Here is an 18,817-nt window from a genome sequence, read left to right on the forward strand (position 1 = left end):
TTAAAGATTGAGATTTTATAAAATGGTTGCTTTTTTTTTTTCCTGCTTCCTCAAGGATATTCAGTGAAACTGGATTTTTTTTTTTTTTCCTGTGCAGCAGTAAAGATTACTTTGACTGATAGTACAGCCTAGTGCAACTGGCTAGATTTGTGCTAAGGCACTGGCAATTTTGCCCACCATTGCTTTTGCCATCATGGTTACAAATATTAACACAGTGAGAAAGGCAAATAACACCTTAGTATTATTATGAAAATAGTTTTACCCTTGAAGACTCATTGAAAGGGTCTTCAAGACCCTTAAGGGTCCCCAAAGCACACAAAGTGCAAGTGCTCTAACAAATGATTAACTTTCACAGTGGGAATTTCAGGTCTTGGCAGGTCGAGAAGTCATTCTGTACCAATGTTCAGACCACACTACCTAGGTGATCACTTCTTCCCCATGAGCACTGGATCAGCACACACAGTTTTACTTATGTTTCTTTAGCACAGTGGAAGTGTCATTTTTGCCCTAGTAAAGTCTACTCTCTCCAGGGCTTTCCTTCATGTCTTACTTGTCTCTTGTCTGTTTACCTTCTAGAGAAGAAGAGATAGAAAATAAGGAAGTCATCATCCAGGAGCTGGAGGTAGGGAAAGAAGCATACGACTTCTGGAAAAGTTACTCTTTAAGCTAAGGATGCATCCACATTCAGGTTTTAATTATTTCCTACAAACTGAGTCACAACCTCCACTTGATAACTTGGCTTCTTCCTGCTACATCTCCTTTGCAAAGGAACTTTACTGTTTTTCCAGGGAAATTTAAAGCCTGTATTCTTTCTCAGTTTTCCTAGTTGAAGTGTCAGCACCTTTGAGGCTGAGAGCTTTTTGTTTTCACCAGAGTTTCCAGCCTTGGGCAGCTCTCTTTTGTGGCAGCTGGCATAGAGAAAGATTCCGGAGGACTGCCTCCTTCCAGGGCTCTGGGAAACCCACCATCCCAACCACTGCCTGGTACTTGACGTTCAGGAAACTCGACTGTAAATACACAGACAAGGCTGCTGTGTATTCATTTTAATTGGAAACATTTGCAATTGCCTTATTCTGACTTCATTTTCATTCCTTTCTACCCAGTTCCTCTAGCTTTAGGTTTTTCTACAGAAAGAAGACTGAGCAGGTGGTCAGCTTTACAAATTGGTGAAAGCAATGGACAAGGAGTTAGAGTTCTTGGGTTTGGCCCTGGATTCCAGTTCTGGCGTAGCCACCAATTAGCTATGTGACCGTTGGCAAATCATATATCAACTTGGATCTTAATTGCCTCATTTGGAAAATGAGAGGTTTAAACTAGCTTTTCCTCTTCTGACTTCACAATTCAGTGATTTGTGACTATTGTGATTTCTTAAGACATATGCCTCCACATTTCAAAGCAATTAAATACACTTAAACACAAAACTCTGTGAAACCAAAACTGAGTCATACCCTTAAGGAGGTACCTCTTTGGCTAAGTGTTAAAAGATACATTAGGATCTTGCAGGACCCTCAAGGACATCATTATGAATAAGTTATTTTAACATAGGACCAAGAAAATGTTCTACCTGGTTTTTGTTTTTGTTTGAGATGGAGTTTTGCTCTGTCACCAGGTTGGAGTGCAGTGGCGCGATTTCGGCTCACTGCAACCTCCACCTCCTGGGTTCCAGCGATTCTCCTGCCTCAGCCTCCCAAGTAGCTGGGACTACCCGCGTGCACCACCACGCCCAGCTAATTTTTGTGTTTTTTGTAGAGATGGGGTTTCACCATGTTGGCCAGGATGGTCTTGATCTCTTGACCTCATGATCCACCCGCCTCGGTCTCCCAAAGTGTTGGGATTACAGGTGTGAGCCACTGTGCCTGGCCATTCTACCTATTTTAATTATGGGCAGAGTAGGCTTTATTTCACTTTGTTTCAGTTAAACTTTTCAGTGAAAAGCTCATGGAAGCATAACAGAGAGGAGGGAATACAGACTTTAGAGCCAATCAAACCTGGATTTGAAGTGTCCATACTAGGATAGTGTCTAGCTTCTAATTATAATAGCTAATATTTATTGAGTAATTACTATTGGAAGCGTTCTGCCATTCACAATTTGACTTTGGGCAAATTACCTACCGTCTCTGAGTCTGTTTCCTTACCTGTCAAATGGGGTTAATAAAGAAGGCCTGTTTCAAGACTGAGGATTAGAAATAGATGTCTGCAATGCCTGCTACACATTATTAGCTCAATAATTAGTAGCTTGAGAGCATTTACATTCACCATATGTCATATTTCCAAGATGCATTTGATATGCATATGCATCTTTCTCTTATGCTCACTAGTATGGGGTCAGATGTTATCATTCTGTTTTCGTCATTTAGAAAACACTTACTGAGGCCGGGCACTGTGGCTCACACCTTTAATCTCAGCACTTTGGGAGGCCAAGGCAGGTGGATCACCTGAAGTCAGGAGTTTAAGACCAGCCTGGCCAACATGGCAAAACCTCATCTCTACTAAAAATACAAAAATTAGCTGGGTGTGGTGGCACGTATCTGTAGTCCAAGCTACTCAGGAGGCTGAGGCAGGAGAATTGCTTGAACCTGGGAGGCGGAGGTTGCAGTGAGCCAAGATCGCACCACTGCTCTCCAGCCTGGACAACAGAATGAGACTCTGTCTCAAAAAAAAGCCCAGAAAACATTTACTGAGAAGCAGGCTAGCCTAGGGGTTAAGACTAGGAGCTCTGGAACCCCACTGCCTTGGTTCAGATCTTGGCCCCGCTATTTCTAGTTATGTAACCTAGACTATATTTTTTCACTTCTCTGTTTCCTCGTCTGTAAAATGGGAATAACAGAATTGCCTATCTCACAGGGGTTTTGTGAGAGTTAATTAATATATATAAAAACACGGCCGGGCTTGGTGGCTCATGCCTGTCATCCCAGCGCTTTAGGAGGCCAAGGCAGGCAGATCACCTGAGGTCAAGAGTTCGTGGCCGGGCGCGGTGGCTCAAGCCTGTAATCCCAGCACTTTGGGAGGCCGAGACGGGTGGATCACGAGGTCAGGAGATCGAGACCATCCTGGCTAACACGGTGAAACCCCGTCTCTACTAAAAAAAATACAAAAATCTAGCCGGGCGAGGTGGCGGGCGCCTGTAGTCCCAGCTACTGTGGAGGCTGAGGCAGGAGAATGGCGTAAACCCGGGAGGCAGAGCTTGCAGTGAGCTGAGATCCGGCCAGTGCACTCCAGCCCGGGCGACAGAGCGAGACTCCATCAAAAAAAAAAAAGAGTTCGTGACCAGCCTGGCCAACATAGTGAAACCCCATCTGTACCAAAAATATAAAAGTTAGTCAGGTGTGGTGGCAGGCACCTGTAATCCCAGCTACTTGGGAGGCTGAGACAGGAGAATCGCTTGAACCCAGAAGGCAGAGGCGGAGATCATTGCCATTGCACTCCATACTCCAGTCTGGGCAGAAGAACAAAACTTCATCTTAAAAACAAACAAACAAACAAACAAAAGGCTGGGCGTGGTCCCTCATGCCTGTAATCCTAGCACTTTGGGAGGCCAAGGTCAGCGGATTGCCTGAGCTCAGGTGTTCGACACCAGCCTGGGCAACATGGCGAAACCCCATTTCTACTAAAAATACAAAAAAATAGCTGGGCGTGGCGGTGCGTGCCTATAATCCTAGCTACTTGGGAGGCTGAGGCACGAGCACTGCTTGAACTCAGGAGGTGGAGGTTGCAGTGAGCCAAGATTGTGCCACCGCACTCCAGCCTGGGTGACATAACGAGATTCTGTCTCAAAAAAAACCAAAAAAAACAAAAAACAGAAACACTTCCCATAGTAATTACTCAATAAATATTAGCCAGTATAATTATAAGCTAGACACTGTGCTACTATGGAGAATACAAAGATAAACAAGACACAATTTCTTTTCTTTTTTTTTTTTTTTGAGACAAGGTTTCACTCTGTCGCTAGGCTGGAGTGCCATGACACAATCATAGCTCACTGCAGCCTCGACCTCCCAGGTTCAGGTGATCCTCCCACCTCAGCCTCCCGAGTAGCTAGGACTACTGGCGTGTGCTACCACATCCAACTCATTTTTGTATTTTTGGAGAGATGAAGTTTTGCCATGTTGCCTAGGCCAGTCTCGAACTCCTGGCCTCAAGCAATTCACCTGCCTTGGCCTCCCAGAGTGCTGGGATGACAGGCATGAGCCACTGTGCTGGCCACAGTTTCTATCTTCTTTGAATCCAAACATGAGAACACTGAAGCTTAGGGTGAAATGACAAGCCTGGGACTGAAATTGAGACTTTTTCCCCATAGAAATTTAGTGGTCTTTATGATGCCAAATTAATTAGTGTAGACTAATGAGCATATAGCTTAATTAGGGACTAATCGATTAAAATTTAAAGTGAATGGAAAAAAAAGTTTGACTTAAACAAAAGCAAAATACTATATATCAGTAAATACCAGTGTTGTTCATTCATTCAATGTACATTTAGTGAAGACTTGTTATGCGTTATTCACGATGGTAGACACCATAGAAGGGATACTAAGATAAATCAGGTGTATATTCTACTTCAAGTAGATCTCCCAGTAAGGAATATAAAACATTTGTATGTGGAATGTAGTAAAGACTCCAGGCTAACTACTGTGAAGTTTGATACTAACAGTTAATTACAACTTGGTAAATCAGGGAAAGCTTTCTGGAGGAGATGACTTTTGAACTATGCCTTAAAGGATAGTTAGATTTGGACAAGTGCTGATGGGTGGAAAGGACATTTCAGGAAGAGAAATTCCCTTTCTATGCAAAAGAAATGGAGAAGTAGGATGGGTGCAGTGGCTCACACCTGTAATCCCAGCACTTTGGGAGACCAAGGAGGGCAGAGCATAGTGAGCTATGATTGCGTCACTGCACTCTAGCCTAGGCGACAGAGTGAAACCTTGTCTCAAAAAAAAAAAAAAAGAAAAAGAAAGAAAGAAACTCCTGAGCCCAGGGGTTCAAGACCATCCTGGGCAACATGGTGAAAACACATCTCTATAAAAAATAAAGAAATTAGACGGGTGTGGTGGTACATGCCTTTAGTCCCAGCTACTGGGGAGGCTGAGGTGGGAAGATCACTTGAGCCCAGGAGGCAGAGATTGCAGTGAGCAGAGATCACGCAACTGTACTTCAGCCTGGGCCACAAAGCAAGGCTCTCTCAAAAAAAAAAAAAAGAAAAAGAAATGGAGAATCAGAGCACATGTTAAAGGAACAGCAAATAGTTCAGTTTTGATAGTATATAGGGTATATGATTAGCAGTGACAAATATAAACAAAGATTAGCTGAGACTCAACAGTGTTAAAGTCATTTCAAATATGTTTTTCAGGATTCTATCCGCGTGGTCTTGGGAAACTTGGACAATCTTCAGCCCTTTGCTACAGAACACTTCGTTGTATTTCCCTGTATCCTTTTTTTTTTTTTGAGATGGAGTCTTGCTCTGTTGCCCAGGCTGGAGTGCAATGGCGTGATCTTGGCACACTGTAACCTCAGCCTCCCAGGTTCAAGCGATTCTCCTGCCTCAGCCTCTCGGGTAGCTGGGATTACAGGTACGTGCCATCACGCCTGGCTAATTTTGGTATTTTTAGTAGAGGCAGTGTTTCACCATGTTGGCCAGACTGGTCTTGAACTCCTGACCTCAGGTGATCCGCCCGCCTCGGCCTCCCAAAGTGCTGGGATTACAGCCGTGAGCCACCGCGCCCAGCCTATCCTTTCTTTTCTGGCTGGAAATGAGCTACGGCTCACATTTTAGACTCAAATGGAAGTAGCAAAACCATAGGCAGTTTGGAGGGTAGGTCAGGGGAAGGAGAGAGAGTTTCATCCCTAAAATAGTACTTAGGAATGCATACTGGCATCTTTCCTTACTCCTTAGCACCATTTTCCAGATAAAAGCAAATGGGAGAGAGTTTCCCACCTGAAATTCAAACATGGGGAAATTGTCTTGATCCCCTACCCATTTGTTTTTACTCTATACGTGGAGATGAAATGGTTCCATGAAAACCTGTCACCTGGTAAGTGGAATGATGTGAATGTGAATGGCAGAGAAGAAAATGGTTTAGCAGTGCCAGCTGGATATGGTGAAATGGGCTACCAGATTGGGCTCCAGCCATACAGTGCACAGGTCAGGATCATGTGCTCCAGGCCAGATTGACTAGTTCAAATACTGGTGGCCCTGCCACTTAACAGCTGTGTAAAGTTAGATAAATTAATCTGTCTGTGCCTCCCTTGTGAAATTGTGAAGTATAATATTACTACCTATATCATTGAGTTGTTAAAAGGATTAAATAAATACTAGTAGATGAAAAGTACAAAGCCTGACTTAATCACTGAATGAAAGATAAGTATTATATAAACCCTTCCATTAGAGTAAATTCCATGATTTTCACTTTAGAGCTGTCTTAAAGGTTATCTCCCTATTTTATTTTTATTTAGACAGAGTCTCACTCTGTTACCTAGGCTGGAGTACAGTGGTGTGATCGTAGTTCACTGTAACCTCTAATTCCTGGACTCAAGTGTTCCTCCTGCCTCAGCTTCCCAAGTAGCTAGGACCGTGGGTGTGTACGACCATCCCTGGCTAATTTTTTTTTTTTTAAGTAGTGACAGGGTCTCACTATATTGCACCATCGGGTCTCAAACTCCTGGGCTCAAGCAATCCTCCCACCTCGGCCTCCCAAAACACTGGAATTACAGGCATGAACCACTGTGCCTAGCCCAAATTTTTATTTTCTGAAGGCCATGGGTATTTTTGCTGATTGAGGGACAAGTAAACACCTACCCTTTTGATTTGAAAAGGGGTGCAGGCTGGGCACAGTGGCTCATGCCTGTAATCCTAGTACTTTGGGAGGCCAAGGCAGGAGGATCACTTGAGGCCAGGAGTTCAAGACCAGCCTGACCAACATGGTGAAACACCATCTCTACTAAAAATAAAAGAGTTAGCCAGGCATGGTGGTGCGCGCCTGTAATCCCAGCTACTCAGGAAGCTGAAGCAGAAGAATCGCTTGAACCCGGGAGGCAGAGATTGCAGTGAGCCAAGATCACGCCACTGTACTCCAGCCTGGGCGGCAGAGCAAGACTCTGTCTGAAAAAAAAAAAATGTGCGTATATATATATGTATATATGATGTAGCCTGGCATGGTGGTGCATGCCTGTAGTCCCAGCTACTCTGGAGGCTGAGGAAGGAGAATTGCTTGAACCTGGCAGGCAGAGGTTCTGGTGAGCCAAGATCACACCACTGCACTCCCGCCTGGGCAACAGAGCTAGCTCTGTCTCAAAAAAGAAAACAGAAAAGAAAAGGGATGCAAAGGCCTTGCCTCAAAATATCTCCTCTTTTCATTTGTCACAGGTAGCTGAAGTTCTACTTTTTTCTTTTGTAGTAAGGATCGTCCCCTCCCTTTTCAAACCCCTTCTAGCTTATAGATTATAGTCATTCTGAAACAAGGGAGGAAGAGAGTTTGAAGACACTATTTTTAGGGAAAATGGTACCAGGTAGAAGGGAGAAGGACACATGAGGAGTCTTTGTCTAGGGTCAGTTCCAAGAAATCAATAGTAGCCAGAAATTCAGGTAAAACAGCATCATTGTTAGGCCTGGTGGCTCACTTTGGGAGGCCAAGGCAGGTGGATCACCTGAGGTCAGGAGTTTGAGACCAGCCTGGCCAACGTGGTGAAATCCCCCTCTCTACTAAAAGTACAAAAATTAGCCAGGTGTGGTGGCACATGCCTGTAGTCCCAGCTACTCGGGAGGCTGAGGGAGGAGAAGCGCTTGAACTCAAGAGGCGGAGGTTGCAGTGAGCTGAGATCATACCACTGCACTCCAGTCTGGGCAACTTACTCTCCAAAAAAAAAAAGTATTATTTTATTATGACACTCAAATTTCCTATTGTAGGGAAACCAATAAGTGACAGTCCTCTTGGGTTGGTAAGTTTGCCTTTTCTGTACAAAATGAAAATTGCCTTTATCACCTTCTTTTTGTCCAAAAAGTCCTGCTCTTGCCTCTTCCTCTTACTTTGCCCCTCAGTTGCTGCCCTGATCCAATCAGAATTGTAAACATAAGACAGTATTTTCCCCCTTGGCTAGATTTCTGAGACCATGTCTCTAACAGAATGTCTATTCTTACTTGCAAAGCTGGTGTTAAAAGTTGCCTTTGGCAGTTTAAGGATGGGGAGTTTTCTTCACTGTGCCTTCATGAACTGTGAGCAACTCTGGAAAGGAGGAGTCACAGGCATCTGCTTCCTCTCTGAAGGTCCCAGCTGAGAAGAAAGCAGTAGGAGCTGTGATGAGGAAACGAAAACACATGGACGAGCCCAGTTCCCCCAGCAGGCCAGGGCTGGACAGGTCAGTGGTGTGGGGAGAGAGTCTCGCTCCTTCATCCTAATTAGGCTTTGCCAGCTATTACCATTGGTTGATCCTGTCCTTGGGCGAGTCACTTTCTTTTTCAGGACTTCATCAGTATCTGCCTATTCCAGTGGGTGGACTAAGGAAAGGGAGCCAGTTAATATTTACAATATAATTTGAACATAGTCCCTTTTTCAGCAAAGTATGATTTTTCTTCTCAAGATGAAGGCTGAGAAGAAATACAACCCGATCTAAACAATTGAATTCAGCACATTCAATAATACTTACTATGGTAATATCAACAGAAGGCACAAGACTTATGAAGTCTCAAAATATTATACAAAAACATAGGGAAACTCTTGCAAGAGTAAGAACAAATAAAATATAATTCTATTTTACCCAGTGAGCAGTTAGCTTTTGGAACCTTAAGAGGCAGTCCAGACTAAAATATAAATGTTTGCAAGAGGGTATGTATCAATCATTGGGTGGGGTGCTGTGATATTAGGGGGAATGTTGAGTACATCCCTAACATATTGTTACTGTGGAGGCTACTTATGTTCTTCTTTCAGTTCTCTATCAGGGACAAAATGAGTCAGTAAGACAATTCAGTCATTCTTATTGGCACCCTAGAAAGCTAATAAGAATGCTGCTGGAATAATCCAAGGTGTGGTTTGTTTCGTAGCCCAAGATGCTTCCGCCCTAGGCCCACAGAGAACAGCTACCCTTTTCCTGGGACACTGTGGATCCCTAGACATATAGGAGAAGTAAGGTAGACTAGGAAGTTGACCCCATGCTCTCCAGATGCACATGTAGATGAAGAGATAGGGAGCTCCTTTTCAAGCCAGGTGGAATGTGAGGGTACTTGGAGGTATGAAGCTTTGTTGTGTTCCATTCGACTGAATTTTCCATGTAAGTGAGGTCTCAGATCTTCCCTTTCTCTGGGTTTTGATGCACAATCAAGTATTTCAAAATCTGATACCTGCTGTCAGTCACATTTTCACTTTCTCAAACCCCAGATCCCTAAGTGTCTGAAACTGGGATTTTGCTGTGAAGTAAAGCAGCACCCAAAGAAAATTTGGCCACCCAATTTATTCTGCCGGCCAGGAGTGCTATAAAAATAGCCAACCTGCTGAAATATTCATTTGGGCCACATTTGCTTGAATGTAGTGATATTGCCTCTGCCAGTAACATTCCCTGCATATTTTCCCCCCACCTCAGGGCCAAGATAGGGACTTCCAGCCAAGGCTCCAGCAAAAAGAAGCCCCCTATGGAAACCAGGAGAGTAAGTACTAAAATGGAGGCTTAGAGGCTGTCAGCTATTCCTGTTCTGTTACAAGTCGGGATTCTGGTTACCAGCACATCTTGGTTTTTCGTGCAGATTGAATTGACTGAACTCATTCTTGGGTTTCACCGTCTGCAGAATAACATTCAACTATTATGCCCTTGCCACAGCACACCCCAAAGTGGCTGCATAATACATGCATTGATGAATCTTTTTTTTTTTTTTTTTTTGAGGCGGAGTCTCGCTCTGTCGCCTGGACTGGAGTGCAGTGGCCAGATCTCAGCTCATTGCAAGCTCCGCCTCCCGGGTTTACGCCATTCTTCTGCCTCAGCCTCCGGAGTAGCTGGGACTACAGGCGCCCACCATCTCGCCCGGCTCGTTTTTGTATTTTTAGTAGAGATGGGGTTTCACCGTGTTAGCCAGGATGGTCTCGATCTCCTGACCTCCTGATCCGCCCATCTCGGCCTCCCAAAGTGCTGGGATTACAGGCTTGAGCCACCGCGCCCGGCCGAATCTTTTTGTTAAAAAGTCCTCTCTTTGCCTGGTACAGTGGCTCATGCCTGTAATCCCAGCACTTTGGGTGGCTGAGGCGGGCGAATCACCTGAAGTCATGAGTTCAAGACCAGGCTGGCCAACCTGGTGAGACCAGTCTCTACTAAAAATACAAAAAATTAGCCAAGTGTGGTGGTGAACACCTGTAATCCCAGCTACTCGGGAGGCTGAGGCAGGAGAATCACTTGAACCCAGGAGGCGGAGGTTGCAGTGAGCCAAGATCGTGCCACTATACTCTAGCCTAGGGAACAGAGTGAGACTCCATCTCAAAAAAAAAAAAAAAAAAAAAAAAAAAGGCCAGGCACAGTGGCTGATGCCTGTAATCCCAGCACTTTGGGAGGCTGAGGCGGGTGGATCACAAAGTCAGGAGATCGAGACCATCCTGGCTAACACGGTGAAACCCTGTCTCTACTAAAAAAAAATACAGAACATTAGCCAGGCGTGGTGGCAGGTGCCTGCAGTCCCAGTTGCTAGGGAGGCTGAGGCAGGAGAATGGCGTGAACCCGGGAGGCAGAGCTGGCAGTGAGCTGAGACTGCACCACTGCACTGTAGCCTGGGCGACAGAGCGAGACTCCGTCTCAAAAAAAAAAAAAAAAAAATCCGCTCTTTTCAGCTTAAAAAGCTACTTGTACTCTGCAGTTGAAATAAGAAAATATGTCTGTATAGGATTGAGGTGGAATCCAGAATTTTCCCTTTAGGAAACTTTTTGCCTTCATCTACACTGGGATCTGAGTCTAGGAACATCTAGTTTTAACAAATGAGCTAGGCATGTATCAGCACTGATAACTGGTAAGAGAAAACTTCTAGAGCAGTGAAGGGTTGGCCCCTGATGGAATTAGATTTCATTTATGGGGTATGTTTCCCATTTAGATATTCATATATCTGGTACCCCTCCTCCATTTTAGGACTTCTTTTCTATATATTCTCTAAAATAGTGACCTTTTTCTTTTCCTCCCCTCTTTAAATAGCTGTTAGCTGGTATCCATGCCTTAAAGATCCTTCCTTTTTTTCTCTATGTCTCCAAAGTTGCTCTGACCCTAAGTATCCAAACACAAACAACTCACTTTCTTCACCTTCCCAGGACCCATAACATGAGCAGTTATCGAGTAAACATTTACATATGCATTCATTCAACAAATTTTTTTTTTCTTTTTTGAGACAGGGTCACACTCTGTTGCCCAGGCTGGAGTGCAGTGGTGCAATCTCAGCTCACTGCAACCTCTACCTCTTAGGCTCAAGCGATCCTCTCATTTCAGCCTCTGGAGTAGCTAGGACTACTGGCATGTGTCACCACACCTGACTAATTTTTGTATTTTTTGTAGAGATGGGGTTTTGCTGTGTTGCCCAGGATGCATTCAACAAATTTTCTTTGAGTGTCTACTATGTGCCAAGTACCAGGGATACTACAGCTAGGTAGACAATTACTGATAGATGTGCCATGTGCAGGGGTAGAAGGAAGCACAGGATACAAAGGGAGCATAAAGTGGCCAGGAGGGAAGGATTCCCAGAGTAGCTTGAAGTCCAGTGCTGAGAAATGTTACTGGAGAAGTCAGAATGGACTGGATCATGAAAAGCCTTGAGACTACCTTCAAGATCACAGGAATTCTCTAAAACATTTTTAAGTAGAAAAATTAAGTTATTTTCTTTTTTTTTTTTTTTTTTTGAGACGGAGTCTTGCTCTGTCACCCAAGCTGGAGTGCAGTGGCCGGATCTCAGCTCACTGCAAGCTCCGCCTCCCGGGTTTATGCCATTCTCCTGCCTCAGCCTCCCGAGTAGCTGGGACTACAGGCACCCGCCACCTCGCCCGGCTAGTTTTTTGTATTTTTTTAGTAGAGATGGGGTTTCACCGTGTTAGCCAGGATGGTCTCGATCTCCTGACCTTGTGATCCGCCCGCCTTGGCCTCCCAAAGTGCTGGGATTACAGGCTTGAGCCACTGCGCCTGGCCAGTTATTTTTTATTTCTAAGGGATTGTTCTGTCTCCTGCTCACAAGGCATTGTGTTGGGTGCTGGGGCATACACAAACATATGTAAACCCTGATTTCTTTTTTCTAGGAGCTTGTAATTTAGTTGGGGAAGGAGTGTATCTTTGGGGATTTATACCTCTGCCTCTGTGTGCGGGGGCAGAGTCCAGGGCCCCAGTTATGCTGTGGCCAGCTGGCCCACTGAGTGATTTTGGGCAGATGGTCAGCCCCTTCTATGCCTCCCATCCTTTAGGGTGGTAAGAAAAGAAATGAGAAAGTACATGAGGAGTACTTGAAGCTCTGGAGAACAAAAACACTTTATACAACCAAGATAATTACTATTAAAGGAACATTTTCCTCACTCTCTAACTTCGTATCTTCCTATTCTTAGTTTGACACATCATCTCCCTCAAGAACAGTACCCACAGCTTCTTACTCAACATAATTACCTTTTCAACCTGATTCTGGATTTAGAAAAAACTCTAGTAAAAGGAACATGTTTATTGATTTTGACTCAAGGCCCATCATGGACCCTGTTCCCAGGAAGATGATTTCTCCTAAATTAAAGTGATCACAGTGACTCTCAGTATAAGTCACTTGAGCTGGAAAAATTGAATTTGCTCCTATGGTCCATTGCTTAATATGTTCTGCCCCCTTTGCAGGGAGTTGTGTAGAATCACAGTCACTGCATGTGCGTGTCTGAACACATTGGGAGCCTCTGTGGGGAAAGCTTAGAAGAATACAACACGTACCTCTGTTTCACAAGAAGTGTTTAGGGAGAATGGGAAAGAAGAGCAGAACCCCCTTGCCTTTGTTACTTCAGGTCCCAGATCTAGAGATCCAGACTTTGGAAGGATAAAAAAATGAGTGGGAGCAGATGAATGACCCAGAAATGAAACAGACTAACTGCATGTCGCATTTTTTTGTTGTTGTTTTGCTATATCTGCTTGAACTGCACTTCTAAACAGATATGGCCCTGAACATGCAGAGGACAGTCTTGCATCAGGTTTTCAGAGTATTATGTTCTGATGGAGGTCCCAGATGATACCTTCAGTGTGAATTCCAGTTATAATGTTTTTCCTCCCATATGACTTTTTCTTGAGAAGACATCTCTCAAGATTTTGGGAGATCACAAAAAGGCTACACTGTCTTACGAGGAGACTCTTCCCTGGTTCAGAGGTAGGCTGTACCTCTGTCCCAGGGCCTTTGCCCTCTTGTTCCTCCTACCACCCTTAATAGATGCTTTCATTAGGGCTACTGTATGCAGCAGGATTAAAGCCCCAAACCATAGTTTCATTAAATTTGTAAGAATCATTCCCTCAAGCCAGAAACTAGAGCTTGGCCCTCTAAATTCCATCTCCACCGTCTATAGAAAAGGTAAGAATGGTCTCCTTCCTCCCCAGAGTTCCCTGTCGCTTTTATAGGAATATGACTTAGGTAGCTGCCCATGTGGTCTGGGATTTGAGCGGTTTGTGAAGAGGCTCAGTTCAGAGATACCTGCCATTCTAACCCGAAGTTAATTCTTAGGATGGGGGCTAGTCCTAGCTTTTCTAGAGACTTGCCATGCCTCTGCCTCCCAGAACCTACCTTTATGGTCTGCAGCCCCTTGCTCTAGAACTCTTAGCCATGGGAGCTAAGCTATGAGAACGCAAAGGCTTAAGAATGATACAATGGGCTTTGGGGGCTTGGGGGAAAGGGTGGGAAGGGGGTGAGGGATAAAAGACTATACGTTGGGTATAGTATACACTACTTGGGTGATGGGTGCACCAAAATCTCAGAAATCATCACTAAAAAAACTTATTCATGTAACCAGACACCGCCTGCTCCCCAAAAACCTATTGAAATAAAAAATAAATTTAAAAAATGGGAAAAAAATTCACAGAACTGCACACCCAAAAGAGAAAAAAAAGAGGCCGGGCGCGGTGGCTCAAGCCTGTAATCCCAGCACTTTGGGAGGCCGAGACGGGCGGATCACGAGGTCAGGAGATCGAGACCATCCTGGCGAACACGGTGAAACCCCGTCTCTACTAAAAAAATACAAAAAACTAGCCGGGCCAGGTGGCAGGCGCCTGTAATCCCAGCTACCTGGGAGGCTGAGGCAGGAGAATGGCGTAAACCCGGGAGGCGGAGCTTGCAGTGAGCTGAGATCTGGCCACTGCACTCCAGCCTGGGCGACAGAGCGAGACTCCGTCTCAAAAAAAAAAAAAAAAAAAAAAGAAAAAAAAAGAACTCTTCACCAGCAAAACAGCTTGAGGAGCTCCATCACTGCTGGGTAAAGCCCCTAGGTTCAGACCGGGTGAAGAGAGTAGTAGCCAATGGCAGAGATTCCCAAAGAAAATATAATAACCATATTTCTGATTATCAGGGTGTTTACTGGAAAATGTTGTGGGCCTGGAATCAGGTTGTAAAATGTCCTCTTCAGAGGACAAAGAAATTTAAATAAAGCAGCAGCACATGGAGAAATAATAAGATTGTGTTATATTATGCTAGCTGCTAATGCCACAGTTATGTTTCTACCATGCCTGGCTCTAGCCATGCTGATCCTATTTATTCTTTAATGGCGCTGTGCCCTCATAGGTCATGTCCCTGTCTGGAATGCCCTGCTTTGACCGACCATCTCCTCACCCCCGTTATGACAACATCCCACTCATCCATCAAGGCTCCATTCAAATATCACTTCCCCCGTGAAGCCTTCCTTGACTAACGCCACCTGCTCCATTAATGTCCTGTCAGCAACCACAGCACTCTATACGGATTCGTTGGTCTTTTTTTTTTTTTTTTTTTTAAAATATGGAACGCTTCACGAATTTGCGTGTCATCCTTGCGCGGGGGCCATGCTAATCTTCTCTGTATCGTTCCAATTTTAGTATATGTGCTGCCGAAGCGAGCACTCGTTGGTCTTATCACACTCTTTTTTTTTTTCCCCGAGACAGAGTCTCTCGCTCTGTCTCCCAGGCTGGAGTGCAATGGCGCAACCTTGGCTCACTCTGCCTCCTGGGTTCAAGCGATTCTCCTGCCTCAGCCTCCTGAGTAGCTGAGATTACAGGTGCCCACCACCACGCTCGGCTGATTTTTTCTATTTTTAGTAGAGATAGGGTTTCACCATGTTGGCCGGGCTGGTCTCGAACTCCTGACCTCGGATGATCCATCCGTCTCGGCCTCCCAAATTGCTGCGATTACACAGGCATGAGTCACCATGCCCAGCCATCATACTGTCTTGACTTAGTTTATGTCCATTTGCTCCATAGAGTATACATTTCTCCAAGGTAAATTTAAGGTCCTTCTGATTTCTGAAACCTCATGTTACTGAGTAGGCACTCAGTAATATGGGATGATAAGTTAAACCCACCTTGATTTATTCTTGGCTCTTAAATCTTACGGTTTTAGAGGGACAATAGTTAGGATGTTGAAATGAAAAAAGAAGGCCGGGCGCGGTGGCTCAAGCCTGTAATCCCAGCACTTTGGGAGGCCGAGACGGGCGGATCACGAGGTCAGGAGATCGAGACCATCCTGGCTAACACGGTGAAACCCCGTCTCTACTAAAAATTACAAAAAACTAGCAGGGCGAGGTGGTGGGCGCCTGTAGTCCCAGCTACTCGGGAGGCTGAGGCGGGAGAATGGCGTAAACCCGGGAGGCGGAGCTTGCAGTGAGCTGAGATCCGGCCACTGCACTCCAGCCTGGGCGACAGAGCGAGACTCCGTCTCAAAAAAAAAAAAAAAAAAAAAAAAAAGAAATGAAAAAAGGAAAGTGCTGGCCGGGCGCAGTGGCTCATGCCTATAATTCCAGCACTTTGGGAGGCTGAGGCGGGCAGATCATGAGGTCAAGAGATCAAGACCATCCTGGCAAAGGTGGTGAAACCACGTCTCTACTAAAAATACAAAAAATTAGCCGGGTGTGGTGGCGGGCGCCTGTAGTCCCAGCTACCTGGGAGGCTGAGGCAGGAGAATGGCATGAACCCAGGAGGCGGAGCTTGCAGTGAGCCGAGATGGCGCCACTGCACTCCAGCCTGGCAACAGAGCAAGATCCAGTCTCAAAAAGAAAAAGAAAAAAGGACAGTCCTATGGAAAGAAATGGAAAGAAATATAGAACCTGTCTAGGCAGTCAGAAGCCAGGCCCCAGTGCTAATGTGAAATCAGTTCACCAGCAAATAACATTCAGATTGCCATGCAGTGTAGGAGTAAAGTTTAAGACTTTTCTTGGTGTTCTTTTAAACAGAACAGGGAAAGAAAAACCCAACAAGGATTGCAGGAGACTCTGGCCTCTGATATCACTGGTGTCCAGAAACAAGGTAGGTCCTGGGAAATTTCCATTTATTCTGCTTTAATAATCACCCTTTCCCTTGTAGTTCTCTGATACGTAGAGCAGCACAGAGCTGAGGCTGGGTGCCCTCAGTGGGTAATGTGCCTTGCTCCCGTGGAGGTGCTTGTTAGCCAAACTCTGGTCTGGGGGCCTGTCCTAGAGTAATAGAAGCCCCCCAGCGCCCAGAAATAGTGAAGGGAGGCAGTGCATGCCCTTCCTCTGCTTCTGATAGTGAAGTTATGCTCTGACCATTTCAAAACATTTCCAAGTGAGGTGATAAACTTTATAGAAATGTTGAGAGGGATGTGTTTCCCTTTTCTGTACTGTTGGAGAATGATCTCTTCCCTTTGGGGCATTAGAGTTAATATTGAAGTTGCAAATGGATGCTTTGCAAGGGCTGGGAATGCATGTCGAGCTATTGCCCTCCCTACTTGCTGATCTTTTACCCAGCATGAGGATTCAACGTGGACTGCAGTTATCACAGAAACAGGGATGTAGGCAAGTGAGTCCTTCAACAACTTGTCATTTTATGTGAAGACATAGCAGCCAGAGTGCGTGGCTGGAACTTGAGCTGTGTAAATATCCCAGGAGCTTGACTGAAAATACTCTGAGGTCAGAATAGCATCTTACTGAGCTGAGATGAAATTGGGAAGGTCAGAACAAACAATTCACCTGGCTTTAAGGAACTCTTGGTGTGAGACTGCCTCTGGCTCATACTGGGTGTTTTGCCTTCTACTCACATGAAAACGGCCTATGGACAAACATCTTGCTCCTGCCTGATTGTTTTCCTTACAGATTCTGAGTGGGGGCACAGCCTGCCAGGGCCAGTTGTCCCACCCCTGCAGCACAACTCACCTCCACCTAAGGAGCGAGCAGCCAGCGGCTTCGTTGGGTTTCTAAGGTAAGACAGCTTCTATCTGGCCATCAGACTCGAGATCCAGCTCAGAGCAGCTCATTGAGTCTTTCAGGGAAATTAGAATAGAAAAGAAAGCAGATTACTCACAGAGGCTTCTCACTTATGTCTAAGATAGACGATGGAAATGAGATTGAGAACAAAAGCCCTAATTGGGCATTTAATAAAGACTGCATCTTACTTATTTTTACACAACCCACCTCCACCCTGATGTGTCCAGGATAAAGGCAAGCTCCATAAACATTAACTTGGGCCAGGCGTGGTGGCTCATGCCTATAATCGCAGTACCTTGGGAGGCCGAGGCAGGCGGATCACTTGAGGTCAGGAGTTCAAGACCAGCCTGGCCAACATGGTGAAACCCCGTCTCTACTAAAAATACAAAATTAGGCAGGCATGGTGGCACATGCCTGTAATCCCAGCTACTTGGGAGGGAGGCTGAGGCAGGAGAATTGCTTGAACCTGAGAGGTAGAGGTTGCAGTGAGCTGAAATTAAAAAAAATAAAAAGATAAAATTAGCTGGGTGAGATGGCACGTTCCTGTAATCCCAGCTACTAGGGGGTGCTGAGGCAGGAGAATTGCTTTAATCCGGGAGGTGGAGCTTGCAGTGAGCCGAGATTGTGCCACTGCACTCCAGCCTGGGCGACAGAGCGAGACTCCGTCTCAAAACAAACAAACAAAAACACTAATTTGAACAAAGTCTGTTCTTAGTTTACTTGAGCCATTCAGATGATTTGGTTACAAAACATTTCCATTCTCCCCTCTGAATCTAGGTTGTGTTTGCAGAGGACAATTAGCAAATGTCTCTCTCTCTCTCTGCCATCCCATTGCAATTCTTTTTCTTTATTCCCCCTCCTGAGTATAATCTAATTTGGGTACCTTTTCAAATGCTATTCCAGTCTTGAATTTCCATTCAATGGTTCCTCAGAGCAAAAATGCCCTAGCTAGTGAAGCACTAATGGGAAATGGGGAGAAGGGAAGGAGACCTCATAGAGTCTCAGCCTACTCTGTTCTCATTCTTGCAGCTCTCTCTTCCCATTTCGATATTTCTTCAGGAAGAGCAGCCACTCTTGAGCCTTCCAAATGCAGCGCTGGAAAGAGGATCATCTCTTGCAGTGACTCCTCCCGAATCATTCTTCCTCCAACTCTTTCCTTTTCTTATGACACTTCAGTCATGGGGAATGAGGTGCCCATGCTGAGTCCTCTATGGTTTTATCCTGTCCTTTGCCCCTTTATAATATATATATTTTTTCCAATTTAAAACATTAAGAATGGAACTTTCTAAAATGTTCATGTCCGGAGGGCCAGTTTAGGCCTTTTGTCTTCAGCACTTAGGATCCTAATGACAATAAATTATTTATGAAGAGTTATTGATTGAATTTAGTGGAATAGAGTAAGAGAGAACAAATTCTTCCCTCAAGATAGAAAATGCATGAAACTTCCCTAGGTCTACCTGGTTACTGTTC

The 18,817-nt window shown here is 45.0% G+C and overlaps 1 protein-coding gene and 1 non-coding gene across 10 annotated transcripts in view; one reads left to right on the top strand and one right to left on the bottom strand.

Annotated features, from left to right (window-relative positions):
* The window catches only part of MAJIN (membrane anchored junction protein), a 42,625-nt gene extending 23,904 nt beyond the window's left edge, over nt 1-18,721 (top strand). For 3 of the 9 annotated variants that reach the window (XM_033204103.1, XM_033204102.1, XM_033204105.1), the window contains exons 3-11: nt 577-622; nt 5,344-5,419; nt 5,900-6,025; nt 7,897-7,928; nt 8,254-8,345; nt 9,564-9,627; nt 16,358-16,430; nt 17,237-17,342; nt 18,377-18,721. In XM_033204103.1, the coding sequence (XP_033059994.1) occupies nt 577-622; nt 5,344-5,419; nt 5,900-6,025; nt 7,897-7,928; nt 8,254-8,345; nt 9,564-9,627; nt 16,358-16,430; nt 17,237-17,342; nt 18,377-18,425 (664 nt within the window). In that variant the 3' untranslated portion in view covers nt 18,426-18,721. Of the gene's footprint in view, nt 1-576; nt 623-5,343; nt 5,420-5,886; nt 6,026-7,896; nt 7,929-8,253; nt 8,346-9,563; nt 9,628-16,357; nt 16,431-17,236; nt 17,343-18,376 lie in introns of all 9 variants that reach the window. The other 6 variants (XM_033204110.1, XM_033204107.1, XM_033204111.1 and 3 more) reach the window with 4 other exon arrangements.
* On the bottom strand, nt 14,926-15,032 carry LOC117081941. Its single transcript, XR_004436391.1, has one exon. It is a non-coding gene; the product is annotated as a U6 spliceosomal RNA (small nuclear RNA).
* Nucleotides 18,722-18,817: the final 96 nt, after the last annotated feature.

The sequence above is a fragment of the Trachypithecus francoisi genome, unplaced genomic scaffold (assembly GCF_009764315.1).
Source record: "Trachypithecus francoisi isolate TF-2019V2 unplaced genomic scaffold, Tfra_2.0 Lachesis_group8, whole genome shotgun sequence".
Taxonomy (NCBI): Eukaryota; Metazoa; Chordata; class Mammalia; order Primates; family Cercopithecidae; genus Trachypithecus; species Trachypithecus francoisi.